General features: G+C 51.0%; 1 protein-coding gene across 1 annotated transcript in view; it reads right to left on the reverse strand.

Moving 5' to 3' along the window:
* Positions 1-6: 6 nt before the first annotated feature.
* LOC103774696 (dystrobrevin beta) overlaps positions 7-23,117 on the reverse strand; it is a gene marked incomplete at its 3' end in the record, with an annotated part of 25,584 nt that continues 2,473 nt past the window's right edge. The window contains exons 2-5 of the mRNA XM_008942117.1: positions 20,228-20,313; positions 10,331-10,485; positions 5,267-5,372; positions 7-129 (exon numbers count right to left, since the gene is read on the reverse strand). Coding sequence (XP_008940365.1) covers positions 7-129; positions 5,267-5,372; positions 10,331-10,485; positions 20,228-20,313 — 470 coding nt within the window. The remainder of the gene's footprint in view (positions 130-5,266; positions 5,373-10,330; positions 10,486-20,227; positions 20,314-23,117) is intronic.

The raw sequence follows: 23,117 nt of genomic DNA on the forward strand, positions 1-23,117 counted from the left end.
GGGGGCCGCTGGCGTGCCCGCGCCAGAAGCAGCTCTGGCAGAGCTGGTACCCGTGGCACTGCTGGCAGCGGTACCGGAAGCCCATCATGCTCTCGCTGCGGCAGTACGAGCACTCCACGGGGTGGAAGACTGGGGAGAGGGGGCAGAGAAAGAAAACACCCATCAGGGAAACCTCCGGCAGCAAACGTCAGTAGAGTTTCCAACCCCCCCACCCAGGCCCTTAGCCACCAAAGCAGCTGGGTTCTCTGGCAGCCACGGATGGGGTGCAGAGAGGGCAGCCTCAGGGGGAGGGACCCTGCACTGGAGCTGATGGCAGCACAGCAGCTGCTCCTGGCAAGTCCAACATCCCTTCCTCAGGACACCCACCTCGGATCTGCCCACAGCCACAGGTCCCCGTGGCAGCCCAGCAGCACTGGGCCCCAGGCAGCAGCAGGGAGGGCAGGGTGCCCCCAGCCACACGGGCTCCGTCCTGCCCGAGGAGGGGGCTTTGCCCCAGAGCCACCAGAGAGCTCCTCCCAGAGCAGGGCAGTCCACAGCTCCACCATGGCCTTCTGCTCAGAACCACCTCTCAGTGAGGGACCTCCCCTGCTCCTCCTCGACCAGGAGCTGCCCCTCTGGCACCTCTCTACCTTAAACTGAAGGGACCCCCAGTGTATCTGTACCTGAACAGAATCATGGAATGGTTTGGGGTGGAAGGGACCTGCAAGATCATCGAGTTCCAACCCCCCTGCCATGGGCAGGGACGTCTCTCAGCAGGCCAGGTTGCTCAGAGCCTCATCCAATCTAGTCTTGCATCTCAAGAACCAGAAAAGAGGAGAAGAGAGGAGAAGAGAGGAGAAGAGAGGAGAAGAGAGGAGAAGAGAGGAGAAGAGAGGAGAAGAGAGGAGAAGAGAGGAGAAGAGAGGAGAAGAGAAGAGAGGAGGAGAGAGGAGAGAAATCTGCCTGTTCTAAACTACTGAAAGAGGGGAGAGAAATAATTAGAGTCTGAAGTTCTGACCTGTGATAAGAATTATGACTTAGCTGTTCTAAGTGAGAGTTGGCACAACTCTCACTTAGGCAATAAAGTAACCAGAGAGATGCTGCTTCTCTGGGACCTTTTTAACAGAACAGGTAGAGGAAGCAATGAAAAAGGAGATTTCTAGATTTGTATCAAACAGCAGAGAAAAACTGGCTGGAAAAGGTGACAAATGATCTCAAGTTAACATGTCAACAGAGTAATTTTGTGAATTTTAAGAAATGGAAGAGAGACAACACTTCAGTGCAGCAGATTTCAGTAAACTCATGAGAATTAGTAGGTAAGCTACAAGAAGAGACAATTCAAGAGGAAAAATGAGTTAAGAGAATTGTCAGTTCCTTAAAGTTCTGCTCAAGAATGAAGCACAAACTCCCTTAGTGCAGAGGAAAGAGCTGACAGTAGTAAAAGACCAACGTGGGCAAGACTCAAGAGTTCCTTAATAACCTAAAATCCAAAAGGAAGTCTACAGAAGTGAAAAGAGGGACAAGTTATTCACGAGGGTTAAAATATTCAGGAACAAAGGAAAACAGAATGTGAGAAAACTGGCAGGGGACTCAAAAGAGTCATTAGCAGAAGTGTAACTATGGTCCTTACAAGGGTGTGAGATCACCCACGTGGAACCACTGGCTCCTCATGTCATTTTAAGGGGTAGAAGATGTCCCACAACAGGCAATAGAGCAAAGCACTATAGCACCTGAAAAACAACAGAGCAAAAAGCCATGGCCAGCATTTACCAAATCCACCTCATGTTTCTCCCTGACAGAATAATTGACCTTGAAAACAGGAAACAGGCATCAAATGCCATCAGTTTTTCATGGGGCCTCAGTAACTCTTGGGAACCTGGGCTCCTGTGCTGCTCCCATGACAGTGGGAGATACAGAGCAGATGAAAGGACTGTAACTTGGATGTGGTCTCGTTGGCAAGAGCCCAGAGAGCTGTTAACTGCCCAAATGGAAAGATCTAATGGGCAAAGGGCCTTATTCCAGGTCATGCATATTTTTTGTAAACACACTGAACAGAATCCCAGCGTGGTGGGGCTGGGAGGGACCTCTGGGGATCATCCCATCCCACCCCTGCTCCAGCAGCTCACCCCCAGCAGGGTGCCCAGGGGCACAGCCAGGAGGGTTTGGGATCTCTCCAGAGCAGAGTGGTGAGAGCACTCCATGGACTGCAGAAAAGAAGTGCCCAGAATGACCAGTAAGGACCAAAGTGGGACAATCAGCACTGGAGATTACCTCCCACCAGCACAGCCAGGGCTGCACTGCTGGATGGTTTGTCTGGGGAGGGTGCCTGTGATTGTTTTTTATTATTTCTTTTTCTTCTTTGTTTTCCTTTTTCTGAAAGTGAACAGTTTATGTATTTCCACAGGAAAATGTTCCAGGGGGCACCTGGAAAAACCCCCACTGTTCAAACCCTGCCTGAGACAGATGAATGTTGGAGGAGAAACGTGTTGAGGAACTTGCCATGACTCTGCAGACAAACTTTCCCTCTGCTGTTCTCTTCCACGTGGTTCTCAGAGCACCCCTGCAGACAAGACACCCTGCCACAAGGTTCTGCTTGGGGCTGGTGGGTGCAGTGGATGGAATGGTGCTTTGCAGCCTGAGATCTAGGGAGCACGTGGATCTGCTGGGCAGCTGCCATGCCAGCAGCAGGCTGTGGTGAAGAGGAGCAACCTGGCAGGTGCTGTACAGCAGCCTATGGAAAAGAACCCTGTGAAACAATCTGCACACCCCTGGGAAGCTTAGAGACCTGCAAAACAGAGCAAGGGTGGAGCACACCACAGAACATGGATCCAGAGAAGTGATGGGCTTAAAAGCTCAAAGGATACCACCCGTGGGACAAGTCAGATGAGGGCTCTAACCAGGGAAGGAGTGCTGGGCTTAAAAGCTCAAAGGATCCCCCCCGTGGGACAAGCTCCATGGGGCCAAGTCAGATGAGGGCTCTAACCAGGGCATGAAAAACCACAAGTGTTTCCCAAGAGCCAGCCTGAGCTGTGCAAAGCCTCAGCTGAGTGGCAGCTCAACATCTTCCTGTGCTCTGTGAAAAGGTCACACAGAAATTCTGACTTTAGGCTGCCCACGTCCCCACAGGCAGGAAGGGACCTGCCAGGGCAGCAGGACTGAAAGGTCTTTGCAGAAGCTTCTTTCTGAAACGTGGTTTCTGCTGTTGTTAGCACAAGAAGGACATGGGTCCAGAAGGAGCAGGGCCAGAGGAGCCCCAGCAATGCCCCGAGGGGGGAACCCCTCTGCTGGGAGCCCAGCAGGAGAGAGTTGGGCTGGGGCAGCTGAGAGGAGAAGGCTCCAGCTGGGGAGACCTGCTGGGGGCTGCCAGGACTGCCAGGGGCCTGCCAGAAACCTGGGGGGGACTTTGTGCAAGAATTTGTAGCAATAGGACGAGTGGGAATGGTTCAAACTGGAAGAGGGGAGATTTAGATTAGAAATGAGGAAGAAATTCTTCCCTGTGAGGGTGCTGAGCCCCTGGCCCAGGCTGCCCAGGGAAGCTGTGGATGCTCCATCCCTGGAGGTGTTCAAGCCCAGGCTGGATGGGGCCTGGAGCAACCTGCTCTGGTGGGAGGTGTCCCTGCCCATGGCAGGAGGGTTATAACTATATCATCTTGAAGTTGCCTTCTTGAAGGTCTCTACCCCACCCAGGCACACGCTGCCTCCTCTCCAGCCCCTGTCCACCAACCCCCCAGGGCCTTTCCCTGGGGCACTTTCCAGCCCCTCTGCCCCAGCCTGGAGCTGCAGGGGGTTGTCAGGACCCAGCCCCAGGCCTGGTTGAACCTCACCTCACTGGCTTTGGCTCATCACTCCAGCCTCTGTAGAGCCTCCTGACCTTCAAGCAGACCAACACCCCTGCCTAAACTGGTCTGCAAGTTTGCTGAGGGTGCCCTTGATCCCCTCCTCAGGAGCAGTGTCTCCACAGTCTCTATGACATGGCTCCCCTCAAAATTCTTTTCAACCACTTCAATGAGACCCACAGTTATCAGGAAGTGTCTGGAAACACACGGAGCAATTGGGCAATTCACCTTCTCCTCTGCTGCAATAAAGAAGAAAAGGCCCATTGGGCATCACAGCTCCAACCCTGGTCCCTGCTGCACAGCTGCAGATTCCCCTCCCAACATGCAGATGTGCTCTGCAAGAGCACCAAGGGCAGAGAGTGGAACCTGGGGCAAAAGCAGAGTATCAAACCCACAGCACCACTCAGCACCTCTGGGGTGCAAACACCACGGGGCAGGGAGGGGAACAGGAGCCAGGGACACTGCTGGGGCCAGGCTGGGGCTGTGGAGAGCTGGGAGAGTCTGGAGCTGAGCCACCTGTGTCCCAGGAGGAGGAAGCCAGGACACCCTGGATGACCCCGGGGGCATGGAGCAGAGGGGGCAGCAGCCACCAGGGCAGGGCTGCTGAAGGATGATGACATGATGCTGTTCTGAGGAGAAGGAAATGAAAGATGAAGTTTACTCTCTGGGTGAGGAATTCAAAGGTTGGGTTTTTCCCCTTCAGGTTCACATACCAAACTTCAGACACTTACAGTGTGTGGAACTGCAGAGGAAGCTAAAACCACAGCACCTTTTTGGCCACTGAACCAAACAAATAGTTTTCCTACACTTGCACAATCTTCTGCAGGAAATCCCCTGAACTCCACAAAGCCCTCTTGGCCAGATGACTCCTTCACCATTAACCTTGACTTTTCCATCCCTTAGTGCTCCTTAAATACTTTCCACAGACAGTAAACCAGGAAATTTTAGCTGAGAAGAGGCCTGGCAGTGAGAGGAGCTCAGCACTCCCCTCCCAGAGTGAGCCCTGAAGTGGCTCTGCTCAAATGCTGCTCAAGGCAGACACTTGAACAGGTACCAAGATCTTTGAGAGTCAGCACTTGAAAGCATCTGTTACAGCCCAGTGCAAGTGGAGCTTTTTAACTTTCAGAACAATCATCAACATTTAGAGAATATCATTTTTCTGCTGCTTTTTTTTTCCTCTTCTGCTGCTGGCAGTGTTAGAACTCCAAAACTGATCTAGCTTTGTGTTGCTGCTGCTCATCTCCCACAGAATCAGGCTTCACCCCAGAAGCCTGGAACACTTTCTGCTCCAGCAAAAGCCTGGGCTTGATGCTCTGGGACTGAGAGGGCTCCAGTGGTGGGGCTGAAGGCCTGGAGAGCTCTGTGGTGGGAGGAAGGACAGCGTGCCTGTGGGTGCTGAGCAGAACTCCTGCCCTGCCCAGATGTCCCACACGAGCAAACATCCCACTCACCATTTTCAACGTGGGCAAGTCTGTGCATGAGAGGCAGCCACACAAGGCACTGAGGAGGTGGGTCAGCCATCAACGTGTCCAAAAACATGTTTAGAGTGATCTTTTTCTGCAAAGGAAGGAGAAATACAATTGAATTAGAAGAAAAAATCCAAATTTATATAGGCCAAAACCTACTTCAGCCTTAAAATCTCTCTGACTCAATTTCTGTCTACCAGAAATGTTTCATAGGCTGTAAAGAGATAAAAACCTTTGCTCAGGGAGTTTCAATCTGTACTGTGCAAACAGGAACACTGTGAACAAGGTGTTGGCATAGACAGGGCAATCAGACAAAGATAAATGATAAACAGAAAGCTCCAAGAAATGGATGACTGGCCGGTCAGGATGGGGTCCTGTGGCCAGTCAGGATGGGGTCCTGAGGTGCAGTTAAAGATTCTTATTTTGAAGAGGAATCCCAACAAATGTGAGTGGAGGTTATTAACACAATTAACAGGGGAGAAAACAATATTTCAAACATAGTGAAAAAAGCAGACACACAAAAGAGTAACTACAGCCAATCCTCACCCAGTCAGTGGGTTTTATTAAAGGTAAAATAAGAAAAGAAAAAGGCCAGGGGAGAACTTGGGGGAGGTTTTAAAGAGCCCTCAATAAACCCCAAATTGAAATGGAATCCTCAGAAGGAAGTCAGGCACATTAGGAGTTGTATTTGCTAAGGTTTCAAATTGGAGTGAGTGGGAGAAAATGTCTCCTGCAAAGAGAAACAGGTGGGCCAAGGGGGAGGAAACCAGCTCAGGACAGCCCAGGGCAAGAGGTAAATGTACCTGCCCAGTACCTGTGCAGGTAACTGCCCTGGGGGTCACAGGGAACTCCAATTACCCATCCCAGCCCCCACTGATGAAAATTCTGGGACACATTCCATCTTACTCTTCCCAGCTTCTCCAAGGGGTCCTGGTTCCAGTCTCCCTGCTCAGTAAATGAAAAGCTTTTCCTGAACCCTTCACTGCTCCTGTGAGAGAGTCCAAGAACCTCTTTGCCAGACAGGCCACCAGACACACAGCCTGGGCAGGAAGGAGCAGTGACCTCACCTGGCAGCCCAGCCCTGCTCCCCAAAGCCAAGCCAGCCTCTGGGCTACCAGTAACAACACACATTTAACCTGCTCTCCTCTCTCTTGGGGTCCATGGACTCCTCCAAGGTCTTTCACCCAGTCCACCACAACATTCTGGCCACTAAATTGGGCAGATATGAGTTTGATGTTGGACAGGTAAAGAACTGGCTGGATGGGCACATCCAGAGTCACTGGCCCAATGCCCAAGTGGCATGGACAGGGGGACAGGGCACCACCAGCAGGCTGGCACATGACACCAAGCTGAGTGCTGCAGCTGACACAGCTGAGGGGTGGGATCCATCCAGAGGGACCTGGGCAGGCTGGAGAGGTGGGTCCAGGTGAACTTCAGAGAGATCAAGGTCCTGCATATGGGCCAGGACAAGCTCTGGTGTCAACCCAGGCTGGAGAGCAGCCCTGGGGAGAAGGTCCTGGGGGTGCTGGGGGGGAGGAGCTGGGCAGGAGCCCCCCCAGCCTGGGCTGCCCCCCAGCAGCGTGGGCACAGGGCAGGGAGGGGATCCTGCCCCTCTGCCAGCTCTGGGAGACCCCCCTGCAGTGCTGGGGCAGCTCTGGAGTCCTCAGCACAGCAGAGCCAGGGAGCTGCTGGAGCGGGGCCAGAGGAGCCCCAGCAATGCCCCGAGGGGGGAACCCCTCTGCTGGGAGCCCAGCAGGAGAGAGTTGGGCTGGGGCAGCCCCAGAGGAGAAGGCTCCAGCTGGGGAGACCTGCTGGGGGCTGCCAGGACTGCCAGGGGCCTGCCAGAAACCTGGGGGGGACTTTGGAGCAGGGGCTGTTGGGACAGGACAAGAGGCCAGGTTGTTAAAGTGGGAGAGGGGAGATTGAGATTGGACATGAGGAAGAATTTTATTTTTTATGATGGGGTGGCCCAGGTTGCCCAGAGAAGCCGTGGATGTTCCATCACTGGAAGCACTCAAGGGCAGGTTGGATGGGGCTCTAAGCAGCCTGATGTAGCTGAAGATGTCCTTGCCCATGGCAAGGGGCCTGGACTAGATCTTCAGAGGCTCCTAGAACTTGGCAAAGAGCTGCCTGCTCCTACAGACAAGGGTGTTCCTCAAAGGCCAAGAAGAAAGGCTCCCTTTGAGCAGTGAGAAGGTCCTGAGCTGTCAGAGGACATCATGGTGATACCACATCTGTGACAAACAGATGCACTGTAGCCAGTAAACAGAAGCCTTGAGCCAAGCCTGACAAGGTATCTTACATCTGTGGGAGCCTCCACTTGAGCTGGAACAGTGGACCCTTGCTGGAAGCTCTCTGGACACCTGGAAGCCATCACAGAGAACGTGGCTCTGGCCAATAAACTCCACTTTGCGTGGGCAACGAGTCTGAACTGTTCCATCTGTGACCCAAGCAATGGAAGCCAGCTGTGGAGATCACAGCCCCTGACTCTCCTCTGCCCATCTGCCCTCCCCCTGGGCAGCAGCACACGACTGGCCTCTGGCACCCAAAATAGCAGCTCCCAGGAGCAGGACCCCAAGGGGAGCCAGGACCCACAGCTGGCCAGGAAGGATTTGTCTCCTGGCAGCTCCAGTGACAGCCAGTGACGTTCCTGGTGCTGGAACCCACCCCTGGAGGTGCTCCCATGGCACTCAGCCTGAGCTGCCCTGACCACTCGCTCTCCCTCCCCACTCCAGCCTCCAGGCTGGGTGTTAATATCAGCCAGGAGAGATCCTTCATAAACACCTCCCATGTAAGCCCCCTGCCTGAGGGAGTCTGGCAGCATGGGTGTGGTTAGCCCATTCCAGCTGGCCTCAGAGCACAGGGCAGGTCCCAGCACTCTGCCTGACTCCTCCAGGTGAAGCTGCTGTGCCACAGGGAAATGCCAAAGTGTGAAACCTCACAGCTCTCCCCACACCATCTGGGGAGGATTTCAGCAAAATAATAGGCTGTAAAAGGAGAACAGCACAGAAATACTGCTGGGAAGCTCATTTTCAGATCAGGGAGCCATCAGAAAATGGAATTAAATCTAAGATAGATTATCCACCTACTTTCCAGGACCTCTTGGTTTCAATGTTTTCAAATAAATGAAAGAACTGTCTCAGGGTACAGTGTGGATCTGGATTAATTAAAAAAACATCAACCACTCTCCACAAACTTGGCCTCACATGAGGGGTTTTGGTTTGCTGAATAAAGAGAGAGCAAAAGAATTTCTAAAAGTGAATCAATATGAAGAATTCTCTTTACTGGTCATGGGAGCCAAAGTCAAAGAGTGCTAAGCCAAGCTGTAGTCAAGGCACATGCAAATCATGCAAATACAGAATTGGTTTAGTTGGAAAAGACTCTTAAGATCATCAAGTCCAACCATCAACCTCACTCTACCCAGCCCACTGCTAAAACAGGTCACTCAGCACCACCTCTCCACAGCTTGGAACCCCCTCCAGGGGTGGGGACTCCGCCACTGCCCTGGGCAGCCTGGCCCAGCCCTGGGCAACCCTCCAGGGCAAGAAATTGTTCCTCAGGGACAACTGAAACCTCCCCTGGGGAACCTTGAGGCTCCAGGCTCAGCACCCCCAGCTCCCTCAGCTGCTCCTCCCCACACTTGGGCTCTAGACCCTTCCCCCGCAGCTCCGTTGCCCTTCTCTGGCCACGCTCCAGCCCCTCCAGGTCCTTCTGGGAAGGAGGGGCCCAAAACTGACCCCAGGATTCGAGGTGCAGCCTCCCCAGTGCCCGGTCCAGGGGGACAATTCCTGCCCTGCTCCTGCTGGCCACACCAGTGCTGACCCAAGCCAGGATGCTGGTGGCCTCCTTGGCACACACTGGCTCATATTCATGGGCAGCTGTTATCCCTCCCTTGGTTACCATGGTGAGATTTGCACCAAACACCTTTGGAAGCTTGGGCCAGTGCAAGCCCAGCTGGCTACTGCAGCCTCTCCTCATGGGCAAGAGGGAAAGGGGCACTTCCACAGCACAGGCTTCTGAAACCCCAAAGATCCCCCCTACTCCCTCTGCAGAGAGTGGAGAGAGCACGTGGAGCTTAGGGGGTGACCCCCCAGTCCCCTCACTGAGGTTCCATGCAGCCAGGGCTGGCAGTGCCTTCACAGGAGGGGTGGCACAGCTGGGGACACCTCAGCCAGCAGTGAGACAGAAATTGTCAGACATTCATCTCACTGTTGGTGACACAAAACTCCATCCTCAGCAGCTCCCAGACGAGCTGGAGCCCTCGTTGGTCCTGCACCAGGGGCTGCTCCCCACTGCCCTGTGCTGCAAATGCACCAACTGCTAATTCAGCTGGGCAGAAGTGACTATAAATTCTAGAGACTTCAGAAACACTTCATATCATAATCATGACCAGAGCTGAAACATTTCATTTTAGGTCTGAGATGATGTAGGTTCATATTTATAGTTGATTTAAGGATTATTTCCACTATTTACATTATCTCTAATTAGAAACAAATCCTTGGAAGAATTAAGTTACAACTAAAATGTATAAGGAATGAAAAAGCTCTTTCGACATCATTATTTCAACATCTACACCAAATTTTACATGTAATGGAAATATTTGGGAAAAAAACCAGCCAAACAGTCAGCACAAGAGTGAAACATTTAAAAATAAACTGTGTGCACAGAATGTTTTGCTTTTGTACAGACCCAAGCAACTTGCAAGTGATTTGTGGAAATGAATACTCTTAACACACTCAGAAGGCTTAAAAAATAAAAAAATCATGGGAAAACAGTAAAACCCATGTGTTTTGTGTTTTAAAAAAGAACCAGGTGACCCGTGCTGCTGTTCTGACAGGGAGCAGAAGTGCCCAGGGAGGGGGAACAAACCACAGCCCTGCAAAGCCCTTCACCTGCTGCCAACCTCGACGCACCAAGCTGAATTATCCAGAGTGGTTTAAAAGCCCTGGGGTTATCCAGAGGGGATCCCAGCACACCCCCCCAGCCCCAGGAAAGCCCTCTCCAGGAGGAGGCCAGGAGGAGGCCAGGTCCAGCCTGGGAAGCTCTCACCTGCTGGGGGAAACAGGTCCGGAGGGAGTGCTCCGTGTAGCCGAAGGAAGGTCCCTCAAACACGGCCGTGGGGAGCTTCAGCACCTCCCTCAGCAGCTGGTCAAACTTGGTAAAGATCATTAGCCCGTTGGAATCTGATATCTGAGAGAAAATATCTGTAAGAAAACATAATAAAACCCCACGGTAAATACGTGCTTGCTACAGCAAAATAAAAAGAGTATTTCAACCCATCCAAAGCCTAAGAAGCTGTTTTGGTTTAATCTTAATTTGTTATCACTTGCTAGCAAGATAAAATGTGTACATGAATGTATTTGAATATGCTGTGATAGAAATCTTCCCTTTCCTCCACCCTGTCTCACCCAGTCTTGAGAAGAGATTCTGCCAGTGCCTTAGCTGTGACAGGGAGAAGGGAGAGACTAAGAGGTGTCCCAAGAGTCACAGAACATCACATCTTCATGGGTGCACCTTCAAAATAAAACAACACCAAGCCTCCACTCTCTGTGAAGGCTCCTGGAATGTAGAAATTGTGAGAATCACAAAGGCAAAACAGGCAAAACTGGAAGGAAGAAACTGTTGACACTGGGGGTGTTGAGCCCCTGGCCCAGGCTGCCCAGAGAGGTGGTCGCTGCCCCATCCCTGGCACCATCCCAGGGGAGGTTGGATGAGCTCTGAGCACCCTGCTCTAGCTGCAGATGTCCCTGTCCCTGCAGGGGGGTTGAATTTAATTAAGAGAGCATCAGAAGAAAGTCAGGAGGGGCTGTGAGGAGCTCCACCAACAAGGCTGAACCCCCCGAGCCCTGCAGCTGAGTGGATGGGGGAGATCTGAGCTCGTGTTGTACCACAGATGATGCACAAGCTGAAGAGCTAAAACAGGAACTTCTATCCTTGGAACGTCTGTGATGAGAGAAGTTATGCTTCTGAATTACTGCTGTGGGGCTGAAATATTTCTGAAACCAAAAAGAGGATTGAGGAAGATGTTCAGCAATCCTGTGTATCTATGGAGAAAGGAGGGAGGGAGGCTGGTCACACAAGGGAGGAGGGCAGTTTGGGGGGTATTTCTGCTCCCATGCCATGCTCCTAGCTAGTGAGGCCACCTCTGGAGTACTGGGGCCAGCTCTGGGCTCCCCAGTTCCAGAGAGCCCAGAGGCTGCTGAAGAGAGCCCAGCAGAGGCTGGGAAGCTGCTGAGGGGCTGGAGCCTCTCTGTGCCAGGCCAGGCTGAGAGCCCTGGGGCTGCTGAGCGGGAGCAGAGAAGCCTCAGAGGCGATCTGAGCAGTGCTGAGCAAGAGCTAAACGGACCCGGGGGGCAAGAGGCTGGGGCCAGACTCTGCTCCGTGGTGCCAGGGACAGGACAAGGGGCAACGGGCACCAACTGGAACCCAGGAGGTGCCACCTGAGCAGGAGGAGAAACTTCTCTGCTGGGAGGGTGGCAGAGCCTGGCCCAGGCTGCCCAGAGAGGCTGTGGAGGCTCCTGCTCTGGAGAGATCCCAAACCCTCCTGGCTGTGCCCCTGGGCACCCTGCTGGGGGTGAGCTGCTGGAGCAGGGGTGGGATGAGCTGATCCCCAGAGGTCCCTCCTGACCCCACCACGCTGGATCCTGGGACTGTGGGCACATGGGTGGCAGGATGTGTCCTGGCCTCCTGCTCTGGAGTCTCCCTATCCCCTCAGTGCACAAAGCTCAGCTCCAGCTGTTCCACATACACCAACCCCCAGCTCCCAGCTCTCATGGTTCAGGAAAGGTAAAAATACAGGAGAAGATTTGCAGACAGCACAATAAGACAATGATGTCATATAAAATATTAGGACAGCTGCCTACAGGTGAAGCAGAACTGTCTTGGGATCAAACATCTCTCTGGAAGAGGCAGATCTCTCAAACAGCAAAATTTGGTCTCAGAAATACTTGCAGAGTTAAATTACCCCACAAAAAAGATCTCTGTAGTAAGAGCACTAATATTAGTGTGACCTAAAATCTTCCAAGATGTGACAGATACCAGAATTCTTCAGAGACAGACAATGAATCATCTATGAGGTTATTTAAGGCACCACCAGTAATTAAACACCAACAGGGGTATGCTGACTGAAAATAAGCTTAAGTGATCAAAAGTCAGTCCATTAAAAACCCCAACCTGTTCCAGACAGGCACATTGCTGGTAAACTGGAGCATTGTTCCTGTCCCCTGAATGCAGCAGCCCACAGTACCTGAGTTAATTAAGGCTGATAGAGCTGTCTGGGATTCCTATCACTGCCTGAACAGAGGAGCTTTAAGTGAAGGTCTGAAGCCCTTGTGGAATAATCTTATAAACCCCAGGAATAATGGGGGAAAAAATCATAGAAATGGGGCTTGAGGAGAATGCTGCATTTTAGAAAATGAAGCCAAGCAGAAAAATTAAATTTAACCTGAAAATTGTACGTGGAAGGGAAGTCAGGATCAAAATGCACACAAATGAAAAGCATGGAACAATTAAAACTAATTAGAGAGGCAAACTTCCAGAATCCTAACCCCTTCCAGATCAGAACCACGCCAGGGCTGGCACATGTGCCACAAAACCCTGAAGCTCTAGAAATAAACCTGTCAGGGTGGGACTGGCAGAACAGGCTGGAACGTGACAGGACCTGTATTTAAAAAAGGCCAGAAATAATCTGGGTATTCCCAGCCCATTAACCTGAACTGAGCAGCAGGCAAGATTTAAATGATTTTAAAGAGACAGTAATTAAAGCTGTGGAGATAAATTGAAAATGAGAAAAGAGAACAGGCTATATCAAGGGGAAAGTAAAAAGCCAGACTCCACTAACCTATATCTTGCAGTCATTAAAAAAAGTGAGTTTGTAGTCAAAGTCAAGTTAAATTCATTTACTTATGGGGAACTTCCACATGGGAAATTACCAGAGAAACTGGAAAAGATAACGATTAGTAGGGCATCTAAGTACAAAAGGGCAGTAAATGACCCTCCAAGAGAAACCCTCCAGCCAAACAGAGGCTGTCAGTGTAATTTCTCAAGAGCTCTCCTCAGGGCTACAACAGGCTCATTGTCTCCTGATGACAAGGTTTGTAATTTAGTTCTCTTAGAACATTATGGTTCTATGCTACTGTGCTAGAAACAGTTTTTTTTTTAAAACCAGAGAGGATAAAAAAGTGGAGAAGCACAAAGAACACCCCTCAGTCCCCAAAGTACCAACATGAAGTGGTCCTTGTGCAACTCACTGGTTCTGTTCTGCCAGAGGTTGCAGTGGAACTTTTACAGGAGGAACAGAGCTTGGAGCATCACTTGTTGAAGCAGCCCAGCAGTCCCCCCCAGCCTCTCTTCAGCTGCCCAAACCAGCCAGACTGAGTTTCCCAGCACAGGCACCCTCCCAGTGCTCTGCCCAGCTTCAGCTCGAGGTTCTACCATCACTCTGAAGAAGTTAAAGCCAAAGCAACAAAAACCTGGCACCCTTCTTTTCCAGGGTCCCCACCCTGACTCTAGCCCATGTCCCACAGCTCCTCTGAAGCCATTGATTTTTATCATATACACTCATAAAATACTTGTCAAGTACTAGGTTTGATATCAGTAAAAGCCAAGGGAATGAATTTAACAGATGAATTGGTTTGACTGTGCTTTGTGTGTGTGTGTGTGTGTGCAGGTTTTTGGGCATCAATCCAAGGTATTAAGGCCAGAAGGGCCACCCAGGGACACACAGGCCAGCTGGCCCCACTTTGGTCCCTGGGAAACCCATGGAGCAAATCTTGGAGCAAATCATGGAGCAATTCCAGAACAGGATTTGGAAAACAGGAAAGAAAGTGGACTGGGAAGAAACAGAGTGGGATCCATCAGCATGGACCTCCCGAGGCTAAACCCCACCTGGCCACCCCAACTGCCTCCTGGGAGGAGATGTCTGGGCTTGGAGGTGCTGCTCCCCTCCACCTGGGCAAAGCAGAAAGAATACACCCTGTGTTTCCCCACAGCACCCCAGGGCCCAGCCTGGGATGTCTCAGACAAAGTGGATCACGGGTCAAGTTCTGTGTAGGGCCCAGTCACAAGTGGACAATTGCTGGAACCTGTCCTGGGATGCATCCTGCTCACCAGGTCTATCAGTGGCCTGGGAGAGGTGCCAGTCTGCAGGTGATGCCAAGCTGGGAGGGTGATGCCAGCTGAGGGCCCTGAGGGCCAGGGCAGCCATGCAGCAGGACCTGGACTGGCTGGAGGAATGGGCTGGCAGGAACTGTAGGAAGTTCAGAAGGACCAAAGTCCTGCCTGTGGGAAGGGAAAGACTCTGATGGTGACCCAAGGTGGGAGCAGCTCTGCTGGAAAGGTCCTTGTGGGTTTTGAGCTGGTAAGCTGAACATGAGCCAGCAGTGTGCTCTGGTGGCCACCAGCATCCTTTAGAGGAAAATTCACTCATTAGAGTTTCAAAGTTAGGTACCAGAGAGCTTGAAAGTCTGGGACAGATACTGCAGAGACCAGAGGATCTAAGAGGCTGCAAGAACCTCTTACTGGATAGATGAGCAACTAAGGCCAGTCACTGGAGGGATCCACATTGTACACGTGTTGTGATACCACCACAAACCACACATCACTATTACTACTACTACTTTGTGCCACTGATTAGGCCCAAACCAAATAACTCCCCTTTTACCCCCACTCCTGCCAACACCTAAATAACCTCTCCTCACAATCAAACCCCACAATCAGGCTAATTCACCTCCAGGGAGAACTTCTTGCAGCCTCCCAGTATCTGAAGGGGGCCTACAAGAAACCTGGGGAGGGACTTTGTACAAGGGCTGGTAGTGACAGGATGAGGGGGAATGGCTTCGAACTGGAAGAAGGAGATATAGATGAGAAAGGAGGAAGGTGAGGGTGGTGAGAACTGGCCCAGGCTGCCCAGGGAAGCTGTGGATGCTCCATCCCTGGAGCTGTTCAAGCCCAGGCTGGATGGGGCTTGGAGCAACCTGCTCTGGTGGGAGGTGTCCCTGCCCATGGCAGGGGTTGGGACTGGATGATCCTGAAGGTCCCTTCCAACCCAAACCATTCCATAATTCTGTGGTCTACAGCAGGTTAACTTTTTTGTCAGCTTACCCCACTGTATGAATTTTTAGGGTGGACTGAAGGCTTATCAGAGCCAGATGGCAAGAGGGGAAAAGGAGCTTTTTTGTGTGAAACCTGCTCTTCAGCTTACCTCACTGTATGAATTTTTAGGGTGGACTGAAGGCTTATCAGAGCCAGATGGCAAGAGGGGAAACTGGATGATCTTGAAGGTCTCTTCCAGCCCAACCCATTCCATGATTCTGTGGTCTACAGCAGGTTAACTTTTTTGTCAGCTTACCCCACTGTATGAATTTTTAGGGTGGACTGAAGGCTTATCAGAGCCAGATGGCAAGAGGGAAAAGGAGCCAGTGAGGGGAGGGAGCAGCACATGGGTCAAGCAGGTTGTCAGAGAAGTCAGCCCTGACAGGCAGCAGGAAGGAGCCTCGATTGGCCTGAAGTTCTGTTTGCAATTGTCTCGCAGAGATGACAGGGGAGGAAGCACTAATTACTTCACAGGGAATGCCAAACTGAAGTCATCTGAATCCACAAAATTGGACATTTTAGATGGCATTTATGGGGCTTAAAAAGCGATGACAAGAACCAGGGCACAGCAGCTGGCTGGATTCACAGCCCTGACCCTGCACCCCACGTGAAGCTCTCCACAAGGAGCACCATGGCACAGGGGACAGTCCTCTCCAGAGGCAGCCAAGAGGTACCACGGGCACCTTCCACCTGGTCTGTGCTGTCAGTGTGTGGACTGGAGCACACTCCATTTGTTCACAGCTTCAGAACTGGAAAAAAAACCCTGTCCAGATGCAACTACAGAGAGCAAGTCACTATCACTCATATAAATTATGAGAAGAGGGAACAAAACGGATTTACAGCTTCCAGGATTTGCAGCAAGGTTCATGTTCCAGCTGGGCTGGAGCTGAGCAGCTGCTTAGGGAAGGGAGCAGAGGTGGCTCAGGAGCTGGGGGGTATCAGGGGAATAAGTGAACTGGAAACAGAAGAAGCTGAGTGATGAAATGGGTCAGAAATCAGAGAGACAGGTGGGGAAGACAGGAAAGGGAAAAACCCATGGCAGTAAATTCATAAGGACCAGAAGAAATAAGGAATCTGAGAACAGCTGAGGCAGATCAGATCAAAAGTCTGTTTATCCAACACCAGATGGCTCGAGCACGTTCCCCAGAACATTCCTCCACTCACTGAGAGGAGCTTTGCCTTCAGCAACCCTGGGTGAATTTGCCTTTGGAGAACCTGGTTCAAGGAGTAACCGAGTGGTGTGAGTGTCTGACACTGACACCAGCCTTTGGTGAGGTTTAAAGAAGTCCTGGGGTCTGGGGCTTCCATCTGTCACTGCCAGCTCCAGTTACTGCCCTCTAGTTCTTGTACTGGAAGGGGAAGGGAAGAGCTGGTTTCTGCTCCCCACCAACACATGGTTGTACAGAGCACTGTCACAGAACCACACAGTCCTTCTGGTTGGAAGAGACCTTCCAGATCCTGCAGTCCAACCCCCCCCAGCCCTGCCAGGTCCCCACTGCCCCGTGTCCCTCACCCCACATCTCCACGGCTTGGGAACCCCTCCAGGGGTGGGGACTCCACCACTGCCCTGGGCAGCCTGGCACAGCCCTGCACAGCCCTTCTTGTGAAGTTTCCTTTCACCATCACTTTTCTTTCCAGTTGCAGAATCCTGCTCTATTTGTTCTCTCTGCAGAAAGCTTTCTCCACCTTTGATGGCCTCTGGTGTCCTCAGAAGAGGGGAGGGCAGAGTTCTGGGTGGGGGTAGCAGAGCAGTGTCCATTCAAAGCTCAGACACCACGGATCTAATGGTGCCTTTGCCTCTTCACTTTCTTCTCCATGTCCTTCCCTTCTGGAACATTTCATGTGGTTTTTAGCTGTCACTAAAGAGAGCATCAACATCCTCACAGCAGTACAGCTCCAGGAGCTCTCCCCTTTCTGTGCATCTCACCAGGCTCACACTCATCCTCCAGCATGGGCCAGGTTAGGGATATTCACACTGGCTTCCACCCACGTTTTATTTCAGGCTTTCTCAGCATTCCCAGAGGACCCAACAACTCCCCAGTCTGCTTCAGTGTTCACAACCTCCACTTCCTTTGCATCAAATCATCACCTTTCACTGCTTTTTCCAGATCATTTCCCACAGTGTTAAAAACAGTTTAGTTCAGCACTACCCACCAACCTCCACGTCCAAAAAGGATCTTTATTGCTCTTTTTTGGTTCCTTTAGCCAACCTCCTACCCCTGCAAAGGCCTCACCATTCATCAGCCTTAAATATCTTTAAGCATTTGATAAAGCACCTTCTTGATTCCTTGCAGAAATCCACGAAGTCTGTATAAGCCAGAACATATGTTCTTTTTCTTTTTGCCTCCTTTTATGAACTCTTGTGGTTTTTTAAGGCATCCCTCCACAAAGGCTGTTTCCCCAAACAATAAAATCTCACTTATCCTTGTGTCAACTACTTCTACCCTTTATTACTCACAGCTTGGCCAGAACCTGTGACAAGTCTCCAGGCCTGCAGGTCCCCATCCCTGCCCTCCCAAACTTCACTGGGTGTTTGCTCCTCCCCTCTCCTGCCCTTGCCCATGAGGAAGTTTTCAGACAGACAGGTAACCAGCAGTTACCAGGGCAGCTGTTTTCTTCAGTTCTGGGGATACTCAGCTTACTCTGCTAACCCCACGACCACTTGCTCTCTCTCTGCCCTCAGAAGCTTTACCAGAACCTGCTATCCTGATTTCCTCCCACATCCCACAGCAATCCTCCCTATCACCTTCTCTGCAAAGCCAGCAGCCTAATCCTACCCTGGTTCCCAGAGAGCTTTTCCCTCTGGCACAGATTTCCTAAAATCTCCATTCCAAGTAGCCCAAATCCCCTTTTCCTGGACAAGTCTCCTCATCAGGCACCAAGACTCTGCCTTGGTCCAACCCTGAGCATTTTAGAGACTAGTGCTGAGGTGGGTCCATGAGAAGGGAGGAAGCCCCTGTGAGTGACACACTGAAAGGACAAGGAGAGGAACTCAGTTTAAAAAGGAATTAAAAAGAAAGTGAAAAAGAAACCCACATCAACTACAAAGTCACATCCTCTTTGACAATGATGTTCCACGGCCAGAGAGAAGTGCTCTGAGAAAAAAGGGACAGCAGATGCTGGAGGAAAGATCCCAGAAGGACAGTGCACAGTAAGGGGCAGCTGACAGACAGGGAAGAAGAAGGAAAAAGCACAACATGAGGATGACAAAGCTGCAGGAAGCAGCACTGCTCAGTGACAGCAGTCTGCAGCCCTTCCTCCAACACCTTCAAACATCAGCTAGGAGGTGTTATAAAGAAAATTATGGGGGCAAAAAAATCAGTAAAAAGAACAAGGAAGCTTCAAATGCTATGAGGAAAAGCAAACACTATGAAAAGACAGAGACTGGGGCACTGCACACACATTTCAGGTTTTAAGGCTAGGCACACCAGTTAAGTGGGACTACCACGAGGTGTGCTGGAGGTGCAAGCATCTTAACTAGCCACCTTCTGCATCAGCAACTTGAGCAGTACTGGAACTTCCACAACCTTACCCAGGTTCTGAAAGCATCACAAGGTTACTGGTTCTGTAACTGGTCTCCAGTGCTGAATCCCCTTCCCCACCACAAGGTCCTGCTGGCAGTTTCTTGGTGTGTTTCAGAACTGACTCCAGCAATAATGCTCCTCCTTCTGCCTCAGCTCATCTACTGTGACCTCCTCAGACCTTCTCCTGGTTAGATACCAAGGTCATCCTTTACTGAGGAGACAATGCCTTCCTCTTTTTCCCCCAGTATTTGACCTTGCCCATTTTACAGAGGTAATCCACTGGTTAAAAACACTGAGGAAGCCTCAGCTGCCCTGATACACCCCTGTCCCCTTTGCTCACACTGACCTTTATCCACCTGCAGCTTTGGTTTTGATCAGTGTTTTACAGTTGCTACCAGACAACAAAAGGTGGCAGCTCCTGCTGCTGCAGCACGTGCAGACTCAGCATTAACACAGGCCTGCAATGATTTCTCACCACCTATTTTTCAGACCTTGCCAGGCAGGCTATAGGATTTTATGTTGCTAGTTTTAAAGCAAATACAATAAAGAAGCTTAATGATGTAGAAAAGTCTAAAGAATTATTTATTAAAGAAAGTCTAGAGAATTAGATTATTATTTAGAGCTCAGGAGGAATGAATCATTACAAGATAACCTCTGTAAAGGGGATTTAGGGTGAGCTGCAAATCATAAGACCTGAGGAGTAAAATCTGACCCTGACAGTTAGAGTAACTTCCCAGCTTTTCAGGGTGGGAGTGCAAAGAAAAAACACCCCAGACAGCAGCTCCCTCTGCTACTAAGAGGGAAGAACAAGAATTAGCACTACAGGACAAAACTGATGTTTATGGATATCTCTGCTGATACAGGAGGAGGCTTATGGAAACAAGAAAAAAAAGAAGTCAGATGGATGAAAGGACAATAAAAAAAAGAGATAAAAAAATAAGAAGCTGGAATTACAGAATGAGAAGATGCAGAGTGTCTCAGATGAAGCAGGAGATACACAGAAGCCCCCCTGAGTTCCTCAAAATGGGGAAAATGGCAACGAGATTGCTCTCAGAAAAACCAGACCTGAAGTTTTACATTTAAAGAAGCACCCAAGGAACTCAGAACACACAAGTGTGCTTGCAAAGCCTACTCAGTAAGACATCAGTATGGTTGGTGGCCAGCAGATGGCATGGGTAACAAAAACATTCAGCGAGGAAGCTCCCCTGCTGCATGAAGAACGCTGAACAGACCAAAAGGTGGTGTTCAGAACTGCAGACAGTGAAACGTGTGCCCAGTAATGGGGACAGAACATGTCACAGAATGGTTCCACCTGCTTGGCAATACTTACATCTGAGTTTGTCCAGGATTTTACCACCACACATGGTTGCTAACATGGCTTTCACTGAAAACACCGTCAGCTTCCCCCGGCCCTCGCTGTGGAGAGAAGAGTGACCTGGTCAGTGAGCTCAGCCCAGAGCAGCAACCAGCAGAAACACCTGGGGCCCAGGAAGGAAATGCAGAAATGCCCTCCAGAAACTGCTAACATCTGCCCCAACCCTACCATTAAACCACTGGTGATGCTGGAAGAGTTAGTGTCCAACCACCATCACCATTCCTGGCAGGATTACGGAGCATGCAGAGACAGAGCCCACCCTGGGTCCCTCCCACAGCCCTCAGCTGCCCCACGCCACAGTCATCTGGTCATTTCTGCCATTCAATCACATTTGTTTGCTGTAAAATACCTCCATTTTTTCCCCTCTGCTGCTCTTGGTTAGCTGCTTTCAGTTTTTCCTGCTCTGTTTTAACCCTGATGCCCAGGTGGGTATTTCACTCTGCAAACAGGGACTGATGGCCAAGGGAGAAGCTGCACGATGCCCTGAGTGTGCCACAGAGGGCAGGGATAACATGCAGAGTCATTTCATCTCGTTTAGGTTAATGAAGCTGCTGTGCTATCAGAGCAGATGGCATGTTTGGGGAGTCACTGTCAAGAGAAAATGAATTTCTCTCTGTGGAAAGGATGGAGAAGCCCATCCAGCACCATCTGAGGTGTATCGCTCCCGTCAGCAGCAGGAAGGATAAGGATGGAGTTTGGAGGGAATTAAGTCCCCAGGAGCACAGAAGGAGGCTTGCTGGGTTAAATTATGAGGGAATTAAGTCCCCAGGAACACAGGAGGTGGCTTGCAGGGTTAGAGCACAGCATGGCTGATGTCAGCAGCAGTTCCTCCAGCTTAGTGCTGCATCCCCCATCCCTGCCTCCCAAATCTGCCACAGTGACAGAGGCAGGAGTCAGAGAACCTGCAGTCCACAACAGACACAGTGTGCTGATCTCAGCGTGACCCCCCTGTCAGCAGTAAGGTGGCTGAGCATTGGTTTGGTGGTTGCACGTTGGTTTAGGGGTGCACAGGGCCAAAGGAAGGTGCATAAACATGGGCAAAAGCTGCTGGGATTCTGAGCAACTTGTTGCTAGACAGAAACGTCCTGAGTCATTCTCCCTGACCATAAACAGCACCAGTGGTGAGGGCTGATAAACCACCAAGGAAGTTCCAGTCACAGAAAAGGAGAAACAGAACTGAAGTTCTAGTAACAAACTGAATGGACAGATAACTTGTACTGTCCTGGAAAGCAGGATGATGGGGAAGATACATCACGAGTGTTGGAAGAGCTCTAGAAGGACTCTGGAATACTTCTCAGAGGAGACAAGATGGGCATTGAACACTAGGACAACTGGCACTTGGGAAGTGGGATGGGCAGAATGATTCCAAGTAAATATTGGCTCGTGGCCCTGAAGGAGTGACAAGGTCTCACGTCAGTGACAGATGGAGGCACCAGGGAGTGATGAAATAACTCCTGTTTCCCCTCCCACACACAGAGTGGATGTGCAGACACCATCTTCCAGGAACAGCCCTCCCTCCACGGTGAGGTCAGAGGCTCTCAACCTTTCCCAGGCTGAGAAGTACCTGAAACACAACCTGCTCTTTCTCTAAAGCAGACCCAGAGTACCTTCCAGAGGTTCCTCCTGCAGAGGACAGGCAGACTCTCCTAGAGCTCCAGCTGCAGGGAGAGCTGTGAAGAGCAAGGGCCATCACTTCCCTGACATCCTGGACCTTCTAACTGCTCTTTGAAGACACTAAAAGGGAGAAAACTAAACACCTCAGACATCTACTCCAAGCTACAAAAAGGCTATAAAGTTAACAACAAGGTTGAGATCTCAGCTATCTTACTTTGTTTCTGTCTTTTCCCTTAAACAGCTTTCTCCAAGGAGTATGTTGGCACTCCCTATGTGTAAAATAAGTAAGACCTGACTACAGCTGAAGCTGGCCTGGACCTCCTCTGCCACCTCAGCTGATCTTACCTGATCAGTCCAACCTCCTTAGGCTGCAGTCTCAGCCCCTCTCTCCCTTTTCTCTTCAAAAGACATTAATCCTCTCTCAAAAGAGAGTCCAGCTTTGAGTTCATTTCCACAAAAACAGCCAGGTGACTAAAGCCATCAGTGTGTCCTCACAGGACACTGATTAACCCTTCCAAAGGTATCTTACAGTGCCTTCAGATCTTAGGACTGTTTCTGCTGGTACTCTGTTTCTGAATCAAGGAACCCTCCAAACTCCTCCACCTGCATGCTGGCAGAGGTGCCCTTATTAACCAACTCACCCAAATCCATTCCTGTACCAGTGCTGCTCCATCTCCTGAGTTCCCCATCCAAAGGGCAGAACTTTCAGGATGATTCTGAAACTCCTGCAATGATCAGGGGATCTCAGGACTGGAACTAGAACTGGGGGATGTGTTTGAAGAGGACAGAGCCTGTGCACATCTCCAGCTGCCTGGAAGAAGCCTCGTCCTCTGTGTCACCCAGCCCAGGCACCCTGCAGCAGATGCCCACAGCCATGGTGCCCATGTCCTCCTGACTCCAGCTGCCCTCTCCCAGAAAGGGCAACTCCTCCTGCTCCTCTGGCCCCCCACAACCCTGCCCAGGGTCACAGCCAGGAGGGTTTGGGATCTCTCCAGAGCAGGAGACTCCACAGCCTCTCTGGGCAGCCTGGGCCAGGCTCTGCCACCCTCCCAGCAGAGAAGTTTCTCCTCCTGCTCAGGTGGCACCTCCTGGGTTCCAGTTGGTGCCCGTTGCCCCTTGTCCTGTCCCTGGCACCACTGAGCAGAGTCTGGCCCCAGCCTCTTGCCCCCCGCGGCCCTTTAGCTCTTGCTCAGCACTGCTCAGATCCCCTCTGAGGCTTCTCTGCTCCCGG

Source organism: Merops nubicus, unplaced genomic scaffold (assembly GCF_000691845.1).
Source record: "Merops nubicus isolate BGI_N331 unplaced genomic scaffold, ASM69184v1 scaffold3726, whole genome shotgun sequence".
In the NCBI taxonomy this organism is placed as follows: domain Eukaryota; kingdom Metazoa; phylum Chordata; class Aves; order Coraciiformes; family Meropidae; genus Merops; species Merops nubicus.